Below are 15630 nucleotides of genomic sequence, written 5' to 3' on the forward strand. Positions count from 1 at the left end.
CAACTATCCTATATAGTCCATCATAAACATAAACCTTACCAGAAGCATAAATATAAAACTTTTTAGGTTTAAATGCACTTTTGATCCCCCTATTTTCAAAAAAATGAAGTTTTGGTCCCCCTATTTTAAAAACCAACTTTTTAGTCCCCCAATTTTAACTTTTTTTGAGTTTTGATCCCTCATCCCATTTTAGGGCTAATTTTGTTGATGTGACATTGACATTAATGCATATCAGCGTCCACGTGGACAAATTTAATATCCATGTCATTATTTATTTTTAATTCAATAAAACTTATTTTATAAAATATTTTAATTATTAAAATTATCGTATTTTTAAAAAAGAAATCAATAAAAAAATAATTCAAAAACATCAAAAATCACACCAAACAATCCATAGCCTCCATTATCATCATCCACTTATCCAATTATCCTACTCTTCTTACCAACCCAGAAAACAAAATAATCACGTTTCAGCATCATCATCGTAAACTCATTAAAATAAAAAATCCCAAAATTCACAACCTCTAATTTATTAAACCTAAGAAAAAAACAAACAATCACAACATGGACATGGTCCTCTTTGATTCAAATCAAACTATTGCATATTGAAAGCAAGTTTTGTGTCTCAAGAACCTCCAACTTTCATCATCATCCAACTTTATATAAAACCAATCTAGAATTCAACTTCAAACATAAAACAATTTATGAGTTTTCATTCAAACTCATCCAAAGTCATAGATAGTTTAAAGAGTATGAGTAATTTCTATTGAATCACAAAATTATCTCTAATTTCTTTTCGTTTTTAAAAATCCAAAAATTGTTGAGTTTGAACGAAAACCATAGGATTGGTGAAATCCATAAGAAATGATTCTCTCTGATGGTGTATAAAATTCTAGTAGTTGAAGGTTTGATAATTAAGGTTTCAGATTTCATATTTTATAAGATTTAACAATTATTATTTTAGTTGAAAATATTTTATAAATAAAGATTTATTGAATTTAAAAATATATAATAATGACATGAATATTAAATTTGTCCACATGAATGTTGTCACATCATTGGTTACAAGGCCACATCAACAAAATTAACCCCAAAATGGGATGGGGGATCAAAACTCAAAAAAAATGAAAATAGGGGGACTAAAAAACTGGTTTTTAAAATAGGGGGACCAAAACTTCATTTTTTTGAAAATAGAGGGACCAAAAATACATTTAAGCCAACTTTTTATAAAACTTATAAAACAAGATGGAAGCCCCTAATATGGTCCCCAAAAATTTGAGTCCACTAGTGATCCTCTTAGTTTGACCTGGTACCACATGTTTCTTTAACTTTTTTGTTGGTGGGTCCCATAACAATTGAAAGTCTAAATAAATTTGTTTATATTAAATTAGGATGGCTGATTCCATTAATACCCTTGCATTAAATCTAGATAACTCTGCCAAAAATACCCACCAGCCAATCTCACAGTATCAATGCACCAAGTATTGGAACTGCAACAAGATTGTTTCTTCATGTTCTCACAAGATCTCATTTTTGAAAAGGCACAAAGAATCCATATCTCATCCATTTGTTATTTTTAATTCTTTTCTTTTTTAATTCTGAGAACTTGAAAACATCTTCAGATCAATAACCTCGAGAACCCAACTCAAAAACAATTTAGGTAATCAGATCTGGAAAATTCTACAACAAAATGGTTTGCAAATCATTCCAACGACTACACAGATGGGAATTCCAACTTCTTTGTAAACTAGTGAGATTTTTTTGTTACTATACTGTGCAGAATGAGGGGAAAGTGAAATCCAAATAAAATATTGTGTAAGAACAAAGAGAGTAGAAACTCTTTGTGTGTAACAAATTAAAATAATAACGGAACAACTTGGATGAGTGTTAAGAAAAAGGTGATGAATAGGCCATGGGAGAAAAGCGATGAACAAGGAAGAAAGACGATGAACAAAAAAAATAGTGTCAGTTTTTTATTTTATTTTATTTCTAGAACCTATACTTCCAGTTATCAGGTAAAAGAATAAGAGTTTAAGGGATATGCACCGACAGTGTAAAATATTTTTACACGATCGTCCAATAAACAACTATTATTTCATTATTCATATTAAAAAAGTGGAGTGATATGACGAAAAACATAGTTGATATTAATTGACGATGTAAAATTATTTTTTAGGGTGTGGGTGCATATTCCTTTTTCTCAAATAATAAAAGGAGTAAATGATGTGGTCAATTATAATTTGAATGTGTTAAAAGAGAGACTTAAAGAGTATGACAGGGTCATTAAGCTAGTTTTAATGAAAGAGTCATTAAGCTTAACTAAAACTACCAATTTTGATTGTAGATTTCAAATTTTATCAATCCGACCGTTCAATATCACCTAATTGAATTATCAAACTGTTGGCGTTGTATGGTTGGCCTCATTTTGCTAAAACATGTGATCTTTCCTGATGTGGAACTACATGCTTCCACCATCCAGTATAAGCAAGATGTTCGGTACAATGCTTCAACATTGGATACCACATCCAGTAGGCCGGGCCTGTGTATGTTGAGATCTCGCGCCTAAGTTCTAAATATGGAATCCATAATAAATGTTCGTTTGTGATAAGGAGCGTTGTCACGCATAATTATTAATGGATCTCGTGATCAAGTTTTGCTTGCTAATCAGATCTTCAAGTTAAGGAAACAAAACATTTTAATTGAAGAATATTCCTTGAAGGAACCATTAATCAAGCTATGCTATTGAAGCCTAATTGAAGACCTAGCCTGAGCTAATGAAGATTATTTAAAGGATGTTGACACCATTGTTCAAATCACCAAAAACCAGATTTGAGTCTTACAAAGCGTGAGTTTAGGTTCTAGTATTGTGTCTATTGTGTTCTAAGTCTTGTGTTGATTTCCCACTAGACTAGGAACTGTGTGTTTGTGCATTGTAATATCTCTGGAGCTTCTAAGCAAGGAGATAGTGTGTGTATATCATTCCAAAGCTTTTAAGCACGGAAGTGGTATGAGTGTTTTATGAAGTGTGTCTTCACATACTAAATCTAGTACTGTACGATCACAGTGGCTGTGGTCAAGAGGAGGTGAGCGGAGGTTCTCATGCCTAGGTGTGTCTTAGGTAGGATATAGCACGGGTGGTGATTAGGTGAGAAGTCATAAACGGGAGGTTTATTGAGGGCTTCAAACTAATACTATCATAGTGGATTCACTCCTGGATTGGTACCCCCCAGAGTAGGCTTATGCTGAACTGGGTTAACAAATTACTGTGTTAATTTACCTTCAGTTTGTTAAGTTTATTATTCCTTGTGTATGCGCAGTTGGATGTTGGATCATTGATTCACGCATTAAAAGTGTATTATAGTGGTGAAGCGTTGAGTACAACATCTTAACACTAGTGTGCCAGAATTTCAATTGGCATCAGAGCAGGCACCCTGCTCGAAACTCAGGGTGAGCTTCAGGGACGGAAATTTCTGGTGAGATGGACAAGGAAGGAGGAACGGTTTCTAAACCACCACTGCTAACTGGGCCTGAGAACTATGACTACTGGAAAGCTAAGATGATGGTGTTTCTTAAATCCATTGATAGCAGAACATGGAAAGCTGTAGAAAATGGATGGGAACCCCCAATGGTCATTGATAAGGATGGAAAGGTAACAGGTGAAATCAAGCCTAATAAAGACTATTCTAAAGACGAGGATGACTTAGCTCTGGGAAATTCAAAAGCCTTGAATGCCATATTCAATGGGGTGGACATCAACATGTTCAGACTTGTTAAACGATGTACTGTGGCCAAACAGGCGTGGGAAATACTCAGGAAAGCACATGAAGGAACCAACAAGGTAAAGCTGTCCAAACTTCAGATGCTTCGCACAAACTTTGAAAATCTGAGTATGAAGGAAGAAGAGACTATTCATGACTTTCACATGAATATTTTAGAATTTGCAAATTCATTTGATGCCTTGGGAGAACCCTTATCAGATGAAAAGCTGGTGAGCAAAATCCTCAGATCTCTACCTAAGAGGTTTGACATGAAAGTAACAGCAATAGAAGAATCTCAGGATCTGGCCAACATTCAAGTGGATGAACTAATAGGCTCACTTCAAACCTATGAGATGAGCATAAACCAAAGAAAAGAGAAGAAAAACAAAAGTTTGGCTTTTACTTCTAATACTGCAGAAGATGATGAGATAGATATGGAGAGTGATGAAAGTTTATCTGAAGCCATGGTGTTACTTGGAAGACAATTCAACCGTATCATGAAGAGGATGGATAAAAGAAATAAATTCAATGGTCCAAGTACCAAATCTGACTTCAACAATAAGTTCAATGGTCCAAGCACCAAATCTGACTTCAACAAACCTGTATCTAGTCAAAGGAGGACCAGAAGTGATGACAAAAGTACTTCATCTAGAGGAGTTCAGTGTCATGAGTGCGAAGGATTTGGTCATATCAAATCTGAATGCCCTACTTTTCTGAAGAAGAAGAAGAGTCTTGCTGTTACTTGGTCAGATGAGGATGATTCAGAAGAAGATGAAGGTGAATCTGCTAAACTTGTCAATGCATTGACAGGTGTCTATGAATCTGATGCTGAATCATGCGATGAAACATCATATGAAGAACTTCTGGCTACCTATAAGGACTTATTCATCAGGAGCAATGAATTCTGCAAAGCCTTGGAAAAACAAAAGAAGGCGAATTGTCAACTACAGGCCGAGAAGAATGAATGTCTGGATATAATTAAGACTCTCAACAAAGAGATTGAAAAGCTGAATGAAGACTTGGAGCATGCTAGAAAACAAGTTAGAGTCTTTGCATCAGGAGAAGAAAAGTTTCAAGCCATGCTGCTAAAACAAAGTGCTGGTAAGAAACCTATTGGCTTTGATTACGAGATAGTAGATCAAGAAATGGGTTACAACAAAGCTACAATCACTACTCCCATTGATAAAACTTTTCCTGTTAGTGGTGGGTTACTACCTCCTCATCCTCCCACACATCAGGGAACTGACACATGGTTAAAACCCAAGCAGCATGTCCAGACTAACTCGATGCCTCAACACCCGCCTCACCATCGATACAACAGGTCAAGGTCTAGGACTAAAAGAAGGAATTGGAGGTGTCATTATTGTGGTAGGAAAGGGCACATTAGACCTTATTGCTACAAACTGTACGGCTATCCACAGAATTCACGGCCACTTGAACCCAAATCTGAGAACGTGAATGTCAAGAAAGAGTGGAAGAAGAAGGAAGATGGTGTAAGCCTGATAGCTCATACATCACTGCGGGCATCATCTAGACAAGATTGGTATTTTGACAGTGGATGCTCTAGACACATGACTGGAGTGGAAGGGTATCTAGCCAACCTGAGGTCCTATGCCACAAGCTTTGTAACATTTGGAGATGGAGCTAAGGGAGAAATAAAAGGAATTGGGAACCTAATTGATAATGGGTTACCAAACTTAGACAATGTTCTGTTAGTAAAAGGACTTACAGCCAATTTGATTAGCATCAGTCAACTATGTGACCAAGGCATGAAGGTGAACTTCACACAATCAGAATGTCTTGTTACAGATGAAGAAGGAAGACTGATAATGAAGGGAGTAAGGTCCAAAGACAATTGTTACTTGTGGGTATCTGAAGAAGGAAATTATATGTCTACTTGCCTCATAAGCAAAAATGAGGAAGTCAAACTCTGGCATCAAAAGTTGGGTCATCTACACCTGAGAGGAATGAAAAAGGCCATAGCTGAAGAAGCAATCAGAGGATTACCCAAGCTAAAGATAGACGAAGGAACAATATGTGGAGAATGTCAGATAGGCAAACAAACCAAGGTGGCGCACCCAAGGCTTCAACATCAATCTACTACCAGAACACTTGAATTGTTACATATGGATTTGATGGGACCTATGCAGACTGAAAGTCTTGGAGGAAAAAGGTATGCTTTTGTTATGGTGGATGATTTCTCTAGATTTACATGGATAGACTTCCTTAGAGAAAAATCAGATAGTTTTGAAACATTTAGAAACTTATGTGTACAACTTCAAAGAGAAAAGGGGTCTGTTATCATAAGGGTCAGAAGTGATCATGGAAAGGAATTTGAGAATAGCAAATTCTATGATTTCTGTGCAGCAGAAGGTATCCAACATGAATTCTCTGCTCCCATAACACCACAACAAAATGGTGTAGTAGAGAGAAAGAATAGAACCATTCAAGAGTCTGCTAGGGTAATGCTTCATGCCAAGGGTCTTCCATATCAGTTCTGGGCAGAGGCTATGAGTACAGCCTGCTACATACACAACCGTGTAACACTCAAAAAGGGAACATCTGCAACCTTGTATGAATTATGGAAGGGAAGAAAGCCAACTGTGAAACACTTTCACATTTTTGGGAGTAAATGCTACATTCTTGCTGACAGAGAACCAAGACGAAAACTTGATCCTAAAAGTGAAGAAGGTATATTTCTGGGATATTCCTTGAATAGCAGAGCCTACAGGGTCTATAACTCAAAAACCAAAGTCATTATGGAAACGATCAATGTTGTGATTGATGATGCACTATCCACTCAATCACAGGATGTGGAAATAGATGTTGAACCATCCCCTGACAATTCTGATGGGATAACACAAAGTGAAAAGTCTAAATTAAAAGGTGAGGAATCCGATCAAGACTCTGTACCTGCCCCAGCTAAAGCACCATATATTAGAACACAGAAAAATCACCCCAAAGATCTAATCATAGGTGATCCAGACCAAGGTATTGCTACCAGAAGAAAGATTGATGCTATCTCAAACACTTGTTTTGTATCAAAATTTGAGCCTAAAAACATAAAAGAGGCTCTTACTGATGAGTTCTGGATTGGAGCAATGCAAGAAGAATTGAATCAGTTCAAGAGAAATGAAGTGTGGGATCTTGTTCCAAGACCACATGGAGTAAATGTCATAGGCACTAAATGGATATACAAGAATAAGTCTGATGAGAAGGGTACAGTAACAAGGAATAAGGCAAGACTGGTAGCTCAAGGCTACACTCAGGTGGAGGGAATTGACTTTGATGAGACCTTTGCTCCCGTGGCAAGACTAGAATCCATAAGGCTGCTTCTTGGTGTAGCTTGCATCCTCAAACTCAAACTCTACCAAATGGATGTCAAGAGCGCCTTTCTAAATGGGTATCTTCATGAAGAAGTGTTTGTTGAACAGCCCAAAGGTTTCATAGATCCAAATCATCCGGATCATGTCTACAAACTGAAAAAGGCTTTGTATGGCTTGAAACAAGCACCAAAGGCTTGGTATGAAAGGCTAACTGAATTCCTGATCAACCAAGGATACAAGAAAGGTGGAAATGACAAGACCTTATTTGTCAAAGAAATGAATGGAAACTTGTTGATAGCTCAGATATATGTTGATGACATAGTCTTTGGAGGGATGGCGGAACCGATGGTCCAACACTTTGTGAGACAGATGCAGTCTGAATTTGAGATGAGCTTGGTAGGAGAATTAACCTATTTTCTTGGATTACAGGTGAAACAGATGGAAGACACAATATTTGTGTCTCAAAGCAAGTATGCTAAAAATATCATAAAGAAATTTGGCACGGAAAATGCTGCACACAAAAGAACACCTGCTGCCACACATCTAAAATTAACCAAGGATGAGAAAGGTGTAGATGTAGACCAAAGCCTGTATAGAAGCATGATAGGGAGCCTACTATACCTCACAGCAAGCAGACCTGACATCACCTTTGCTGTTGGTGTATGTGCAAGGTACCAAGCTGAGCCAAAGATGAGCCATCTTACACAAGTAAAAAGAATTTTGAAGTATGTCAATGCAACTTCTGATTATGGAATAATGTATTCCCACACCAACAATGCTAGGTTGATGGGATATTGTGATGCAGATTGGGCTGGATGCGCTGATGACAGAAAAAGCACCTCTGGTGGATGTTTTTACCTAGGAGAAAATCTTATCTCATGGTTTAGCAAGAAACAAAACTGTGTTTCTCTATCCACTGCAGAGGCTGAGTACATTGCAGCTAGGAGTAGTTGCTCTCAATTATTGTGGATGAAGCAGATGCTTAAGGAATACAATGTTGAACAGGATGCTCTAACATTGTACTGTGACAATTTAAGCGCCATAAATATTTCAAAAAATCCTATACAGCACAGTAGAACAAAGCATATTGACATTCGTCATCACTTCATCAGAGATTTAGTAGAGGAAAATATTGTGAAGTTGGAGCATGTTGCAACTGAAGAACAGGTAGCAGATATCTTTACTAAAGCATTAGATGCTCATCAATTTGAAAGGCTTAGGGGCAAATTGGGAATTTGCCTATATGAGGAATTATAGCAGTTAAGGCATTATGTGCGCGCAACCGTTTTGTTCTCCAAATTTCAACTATTGGCGCACGTAAATCAAGGAAAGACAAAAAATACTTTCCATAACTGCTCAATTACACGCTATCAACCCTCATATCATCATTATTTCTTTCCAAAACTTTCAACTTCCTCTGAACTTCCTGCTGCGATTCGCAATCACAAATCATCATCTCAAATCATCAAAAATCTCAAAAACTCCAACAAGTTCTTTGTGAAAATGTCTCAATCTTCCGGTTCTGCTCAGATCAAAAACAAAATTGCTGATACTGTGAAAACAAGATCAAAATCTAAGAAGGAAGGAACAACTGTTGTGGTCGATGCGATGCCCATATCAAGTATTCCTGCAACTACTTCTAAGAAGAAGAAATCTGCAAAATCTTCTAAGAAAGTAAGTGAATCGTCTCCCTCGATCTCTATTAAGTCTGATTCTATTAAGTCTAAGAAGAATAAACCCCAATCTCCTGTAAAAAGGGGTTTGAGCATGTCTGATCTTTACTTAAGTAAGAAATCTTCTGAAACGGCGAATGTGGAATCGCATGATGTTGCCTCCGGCAAAAATGCGAATGTTGAATCGTCTAATAAAGTTAATGAAGAAAGTGTTAAGTCTGTGTCTGAAAAAGTGAATCAAGAAACCCCTTCTGCAAAGGAAAACCCTAGTTCTGTTGAAACCCTAGGAAAAACCCAAAATGTTGCTGAGAATGTTTGTGTGACCAATAATCCTAGTGGTCCTGAGAATATGGCAGTTCCCACGAATGTCATAACTGATGTTACTGAAAAATCTCAAGAAAAGGCTGTTGTAACCGATGCTCCAACCAGTGTTGAGCCATCCTCTATACCAACTGATGCTGAGAAGGATGTTGAAGCATCCAAAGGAGGATCGAGCCCACATGCCAACACTGCCACTGGGTCGTTTGACAGTGGATCTAATACTGAAGCTTCCACTGAAGAGGAAGTAAACAAAGAAAGTACCCCTGAAGATGTGGCTGATTCTGAGCCAGAGAATGAAGCTGGTGAGGACTCTGAGAAAACCACCAATGAAGAACAGGACATAGTGGATGTTGATGAAGTCCCCTCTGAAGAAGATCTGCAACCTCCACCCACTCAAAAAGGTATTGGGAGAAGACTGAGAAGCAGGACCACTACACCTGCACCTGCTGTTACCACTACCCCTGTTGTCACCAAGAAAACAAAGGACAATACTCTGAAGCCTGTCAAGTATGGTCCTAAGAAAGGATGGAGCAAGCCTATACCTCCTTCTGAAAAGAAAAAGGGTGTGCTGAAGAGGAAGAATGCACCATCAAGTGACTCTGATTTTGAAGCTGAAAAGGATGACTCAAGCATCAAGCCTCCTGCTAAGAAGGCTATGTCTGCTAAGAAGGCCATGCCTCAATCTGTTGCTCCTGACATTGAAGACTTTCCTTGTGACAATGTTTCATTTCATCTTCCATCTTATGCTTAACGATGGGGAATCATTTGCAAAAGAAGATTGGCTCTGGAAAAGGAACTAGGCAAAGATATTCTGGAATGTGAAGAGATTGTGAGTTTGATCAATGATGCTGGATTGATCAAAACTGTGTGGGGCTTAGGCTCCTGCTATGAAAAGCTGGTTAGGGAGTTTGTTGTCAACATCCCTATAGGCTGTGACAATCCCTTGGACAAAGAATTTCAGAAGGTATATGTTCGAGGAAAATGTGTGACATTTTCTCCAAGTGTGATCAACAAGGTGCTGGGTAATGCTGATGATCCTCACCCTGACATAGATGTATCTGACAATGTGGTCTGCAAAACTATCACAGCTGAAAAGGTGAAAACCTGGCCCAAGAAGGAGAAGGTACCTGCTGTCAAGCTAACCCAAAAGTATGCCATCTTGAATCGTATTGCATCTGTCAACTGGGTTCCTACAACACATGCATCTGACATTGCAACAAATCTGGGTAAGCTCATTTATATGATTGGTACTGGTACTAAATTTAATGCTGGTCTATATATTTTCAATCAAGTTGTGCAGCATGCTAAGACCTCTGTCACCAAGCAACCCATTGCATTTCCAACTTTGATCTGTGACATCATCTTGTCCCAACATCCGAATATAAGGCATGAGGATGAGTCTGCTAAGAAAAGGGCAACTCCTCTGGCCATTCATCAGAAGCTGTACAGTAAACAGCATGCTCCAGATATTGTTGGACCATCAAATGCTGCTGCTGACACTCCTATGACAAGGAAGGAGATGATAGCTATGCTGGAAGCAAACTGTAAAGAGCTAGATGAAAAGAAGTTGCAGTTTGAAAGGATGATACATGCTCTCAGGGTTGAAGAGGCTGCAGCTCAAGCAGCTGATGCAGATGATGATGGTTCTAGTGGTGGAGAAGAAGCTGACTCAGATGCTGAAGGAGAAGCAAGTGATTCCTCCCCAAGTGCTTCTGTGTAATTCTGATGTTTCTTTATTTGGATTTTTGTTTTGCATGTCTGTGGGCTGAGCCCTGAATTTAGCACCTAGTGTGCATGGTTTGTAATATTTTGTCTGCACTTTATGTTCTGCTACTATCTGCACTGCGTTTGGATACTATTTTATGCAGTTCCCATTTTGTCTATTTTGTGGCTAAAAAGGGGGAGTAGTTATTGTATGCCATCAGATGCTGGATCATCTGAATAATCCTATGCTTGAATCAAGGGGGAGTAAGATGAACTTGGTACTCGCTTCTACTTTTGAGGGGGAGCAATTTTTTTTCTGCTTAGCACACAATGTGCTACTGCATGTTGAAGCCTGTTCCTGAGAATTTATTTTTCTCAGCTTTGAGGGAATTTATTTTTCCCCAGTGTTTCTTTTATGAGAATCTTATACTCTCTATTGGCAAATTCCTTGAGGCTACTTGTGCTTATTCTTCCGCTGTTGCATGCCTCTGAAGTTCTAAATTGATACATATTAAATATGCTATTTTTATATGAGGGGTTATTAAAACAAGCATGTTAAAATTGTTCTACCTTACTTCATGACTGTGTGCCTACGTTGAGTTGAAGAAAAGGAAGCTTGTGTATCCCTTTAGAACGGTTGAAATTATCTTAGGATGTTTTAGCCAAAAATTGCCAAAGGGGGAGATTGTTGGCGTTGTATGGTTGGCCTCATTTTGCTAAAACATGTGATCTTTCCTGATGTGGAACTACATGCTTCCACCATCCAGTATAAGCAAGATGTTCGGTACAATGCTTCAACATTGGATACCACATCCAGTAGGCCGGGCCTGTGTATGTTGAGATCTCGCGCCTAAGTTCTAAATATGGAATCCATAATAAATGTTCGTTTGTGATAAGGAGCGTTGTCACGCATAATTATTAATGGATCTCGTGATCAAGTTTTGCTTGCTAATCAGATCTTCAAGTTAAGGAAACAAAACATTTTAATTGAAGAATATTCCTTGAAGGAACCATTAATCAAGCTATGCTATTGAAGCCTAATTGAAGACCTAGCCTGAGCTAATGAAGATTATTTAAAGGATGTTGACACCATTGTTCAAATCACCAAAAACCAGATTTGAGTCTTACAAAGCGTGAGTTTAGGTTCTAGTATTGTGTCTATTGTGTTCTAAGTCTTGTGTTGATTTCCCACTAGACTAGGAACTGTGTGTTTGTGCATTGTAATATCTCTGGAGCTTCTAAGCAAGGAGATAGTGTGTGTATATCATTCCAAAGCTTTTAAGCACGGAAGTGGTATGAGTGTTTTATGAAGTGTGTCTTCACATACTAAATCTAGTACTGTACGATCACAGTGGCTGTGGTCAAGAGGAGGTGAGCGGAGGTTCTCATACCTAGGTGTGTCTTAGGTAGGATATAGAACGGGTGGTGATTAGGTGAGAAGTCATAAACGGGAGGTTTATTGAGGGCTTCAAACTAATACTATCATAGTGGATTCACTCCTGGATTGGTATCCCCCAGAGTAGGCTTATGCTGAACTGGGTTAACAAATTACTGTGTTAATTTACCTTCAGTTTGTTAAGTTTATTATTCCTTGTGTATGCGCGGTTGGATGTTGGATCATTGATTCACGCATTAAAAGTGTATTATAGTGGTGAAGCGTTGAGTACAACATCTTAACACTAGTGTGCCAGAATTTCACAAACAAATGAAAAAAAGAATTTTGATCATCGAACTCCAGATGTATAGACAGATTGCAATAACTGTCTCATGAAGAACCTAGTTTTAATACCGATTGCAAAGATATACTCCCTCCGGCCCTATATATAAGTAACACATTGAGAAAAAAACACATGCCAAGGAGGCTTATTTTTTTCGTAAAAATTCTAAAATGTCATGTATTATTCCAAAACTAACCTTGAGAATGTGTCTGTAATTAATGCATAACATTGAAATATGTTGCATTTTATACAATTTAATAAGGGTATATAAGAGATTATCTATTTTTACATAATATATTAAATTTATTGGAAAGAGAAAGTGTGTGAAAAAAAATAATTATTGGTGGATTAAAATTAGGGTATGATAAGAAGATACGGTGCAAAAACACACTTTCTTAATTTAATGTTTTTTTCTTCTAAAAACACAAATAAAAAGGAACAGGGAGAGTAATATATAAGTAGAAGTATCGGTGTCATAGAAATTATTAAAAATAGCTTATGTACTAAGGTTTTGATTTAAATACACTGACAGTGTAAAATAATTTTACACCGTCAATCAATATCAACCATGTTTTCCGCCACATCACCCCACTTTCTTGATATGACATGGAAAAATGGTGGTTGTTTATTGGACAATAAGTGTTTAAAAAAAAAAATTACAAATAAAAATAAAGAAAGATAGAAATATAGGTCTGTACAAATTTAAAAATTACAAATAAAAAGACTGTTGTAGAGAAAGAGACGGTTGTAAATTTGTTGCCGCCGGTGGAACTGAGAAGCGCCGCTGTTGCACTCGCTGTAAATCTGAGAGATGTTTATCTTTAAATCTGATAACTGATAAGTGTTGCTGCTGCACTCATGTTTGTTAAGCTTAAGTTTAATTTGTTGCGTCAAAAAAGAAAATTTTAATTTGATGCACTCATCTTCTCTAGTCCGTGATTGGCGAGCGATTGTCCTTTTCCATTGAACAACAAATCCCTTCAAAAATCATATGTCTCCTTAAAAAATTACATGTTCCAATCCAACCCCCTAATTTCTTCTCAAGTTCCATTAACGGTGCTCAAATTTTAGAAGCAAGCTGCACAATGCAATTTGAAGAACCAGCGATTGATGTGATTGCAGTGCTGAGAATTGGGGGTAAACAGGGAGATAAATTCCAGGGTTTTAAAAAAATTGGTAATATTTATAAAAACATATGTTAGAAAGTTTCAATTTCATGAGAGGTGATAATTAATAGGTCCGGTGAGAATGAAATTTTGTTAAACTGTTTGGATTGCAATATTGATACCGTGAGAATGACTGGTGATTGTTTTTGGCAGAGTTGGATCTAGAATTAATGCAAGGGCATTAATGGAATCAACCATCATAATTTAATATAAACAAATTTATTTAGTTTTTTCAACAGTTGTGGGACCCACCAACAAAAAAGTTAAAAAAAACCTGTTGTACCAGGTCAAACTAAGAGAATCACCGATGGACTCAAATTTTTGGGGACCATATTAGGGGCTCCCAAAGATATTCAAAAAAGAATTATAGAAATATTTCCAAAAGTCTAGAAAGGGTTAAAGAGGAGTATAGTATTGTACTATTCAAGAGGTGGTGGGTGTCATACCACCAAGACTAGAGTAGCCTTCAATCAATACACCCCACTCACAAATCATAAACTATGTGGATCAGTAGATCATGTGTTTGAGCCTTTGATGGTGCCTATTTCTTCGGTTTCACTTAAAGCTGCTGCAACGTTTGCATGCAGTTAATTTATGCTCTCACTTTAAAGTACCGCACAATCACTCTCCACCACCCAGCACTTATGATCACTTTACCTTCTCCCTCCCTTGCCAAGGCGTGCAGCAACAATCAGCACTATTCCATCACATCAAAGAAACCATGAAATGCTTCTCTGTTATCCAATGCTATCCCATAGCCTTGCCTCCATTGGGTAACAACATTCTACTAGATGCCTAAAGATTCCCTTATCATCATACCCCAACAAGTATTATTTTTTAAGTAATAAGATGGAGGACTATCACACAAGTGCCAATCATGACATGAGTTGTTCAACTTCCTACTATAATGTTAGACCTTGTTAGTGGATACTAGGTAGATATATCTCTTTATGATTTCTTATTTTTTTTAGTCTTGACACCTGCTCTAGAGTTTAAGGACTGTTTTGGATGGACCCTAGGCTCATGCTGTAACGACCCAATTTTCATATTATTAATTTTAATGAGTTAAAATATTTTATTTAACGTGGCATTTTAATTAAGTTAATAACTAGAGTTATTTATCGAGTACTTTAGTTATTAGGCGAGTAGTGAGAGTTAACATGAATTGGGCCAAGCCAATGGGCTTGAGGCCCAATGGGCCTTGTGAGCATGAGTGGGGCGGCCATATGGCCAAGTCATGAGGGAACATTTCATTTGTTCTTGTTCTTGACAAGTTGGAGAGAGAAGAGAGCTCAAGAGCTAGGGCAAAGGAAGTGAGGAGAATCAAGATCAAATCTTCGTATTTTCTTCGAATCCAGGTATGAGAGTAGATTCCTTAAACGTGGGTGACTCGAGGAAGGGGAGAATGTCGATTTCTCCTCACCCGAACTTCCTCCACCCCATTTTCGTTTTAGCTTAGATCGGATTTTCTTGATGGAATTCGTTCCTAAGGTTCTTAATATGTTTAACATGCTTTTAACATGATTAATGAACGAAAATAATGGATAAAAACGAGTTTTATAACAGATTAAACTCAAGAACTTTGTGTTCTTGAGAGTTTTGATGAAAAAGTGTCAATCCTTACTTTTTCGATGTTTAAGAGGTAGATCTGAGAAATGGACTGTCCTTTTGTGTCTATCTATGTTTGTTATGTGTGAATACAAACTCTTTTGGGATTTATAACATGAAAAATGGGATTTTTGGGTGATTTGAGGTAGAAATCGCAAGTTTTGAACTGTCCTGACAGGAAGGGTTCGCTCAGCGAACGTGTGGCGAGCAGCTCGCCACAGCTCGCTGAAGCTCGCCACGAGCAGGTGTGTCTCTGGCATTGTTCGCGTAGGCTCGCTAAGCCTTCGCTCAGCGAATAGTTCGCTGAAGCTCGCCAATGCTCGCCATGAGCAGGTGACTTACTGGTGAGGTTCGCC

At 37.7% G+C, this 15630-nt stretch overlaps 1 protein-coding gene across 1 annotated transcript; it reads left to right on the forward strand.

Moving 5' to 3' along the window:
* The first annotated feature begins 8587 nt into the window (after nt 1-8587).
* Nucleotides 8588-10798, forward strand: LOC123905294 (cell wall protein RTB1-like). The gene is made up of 3 exons (XM_045954903.1): nt 8588-9791; nt 9879-10227; nt 10678-10798. Exons 1-3 carry the CDS (start codon nt 8588-8590, stop codon nt 10796-10798), a joined length of 1674 nt encoding a protein of 557 aa, XP_045810859.1.
* The last annotated feature ends 4832 nt before the right edge of the window (nt 10799-15630 follow it).

This window comes from Trifolium pratense, linkage group LG2 (assembly GCF_020283565.1).
Source record: "Trifolium pratense cultivar HEN17-A07 linkage group LG2, ARS_RC_1.1, whole genome shotgun sequence".
Taxonomy (NCBI): domain Eukaryota; kingdom Viridiplantae; phylum Streptophyta; class Magnoliopsida; order Fabales; family Fabaceae; genus Trifolium; species Trifolium pratense.

Bases quoted from the DNA above. Each gene is read 5' to 3' on its own strand.
- LOC123905294 (XM_045954903.1), top strand. From the start codon at position 8,588: ATGTCTCAATCTTCCGGTTCTGCTCAGATCAAAAACAAAATTGCTGAT. The intron at 9,792-9,878 runs GTGACAATGTTT...AAAAGGAACTAG, and splicing joins TGACATTGAAGACTTTCCTT to GCAAAGATATTCTGGAATGT. The intron at 10,228-10,677 runs GTATGCCATCTT...ACATGCTCTCAG, and splicing joins GCTGTCAAGCTAACCCAAAA to GGTTGAAGAGGCTGCAGCTC.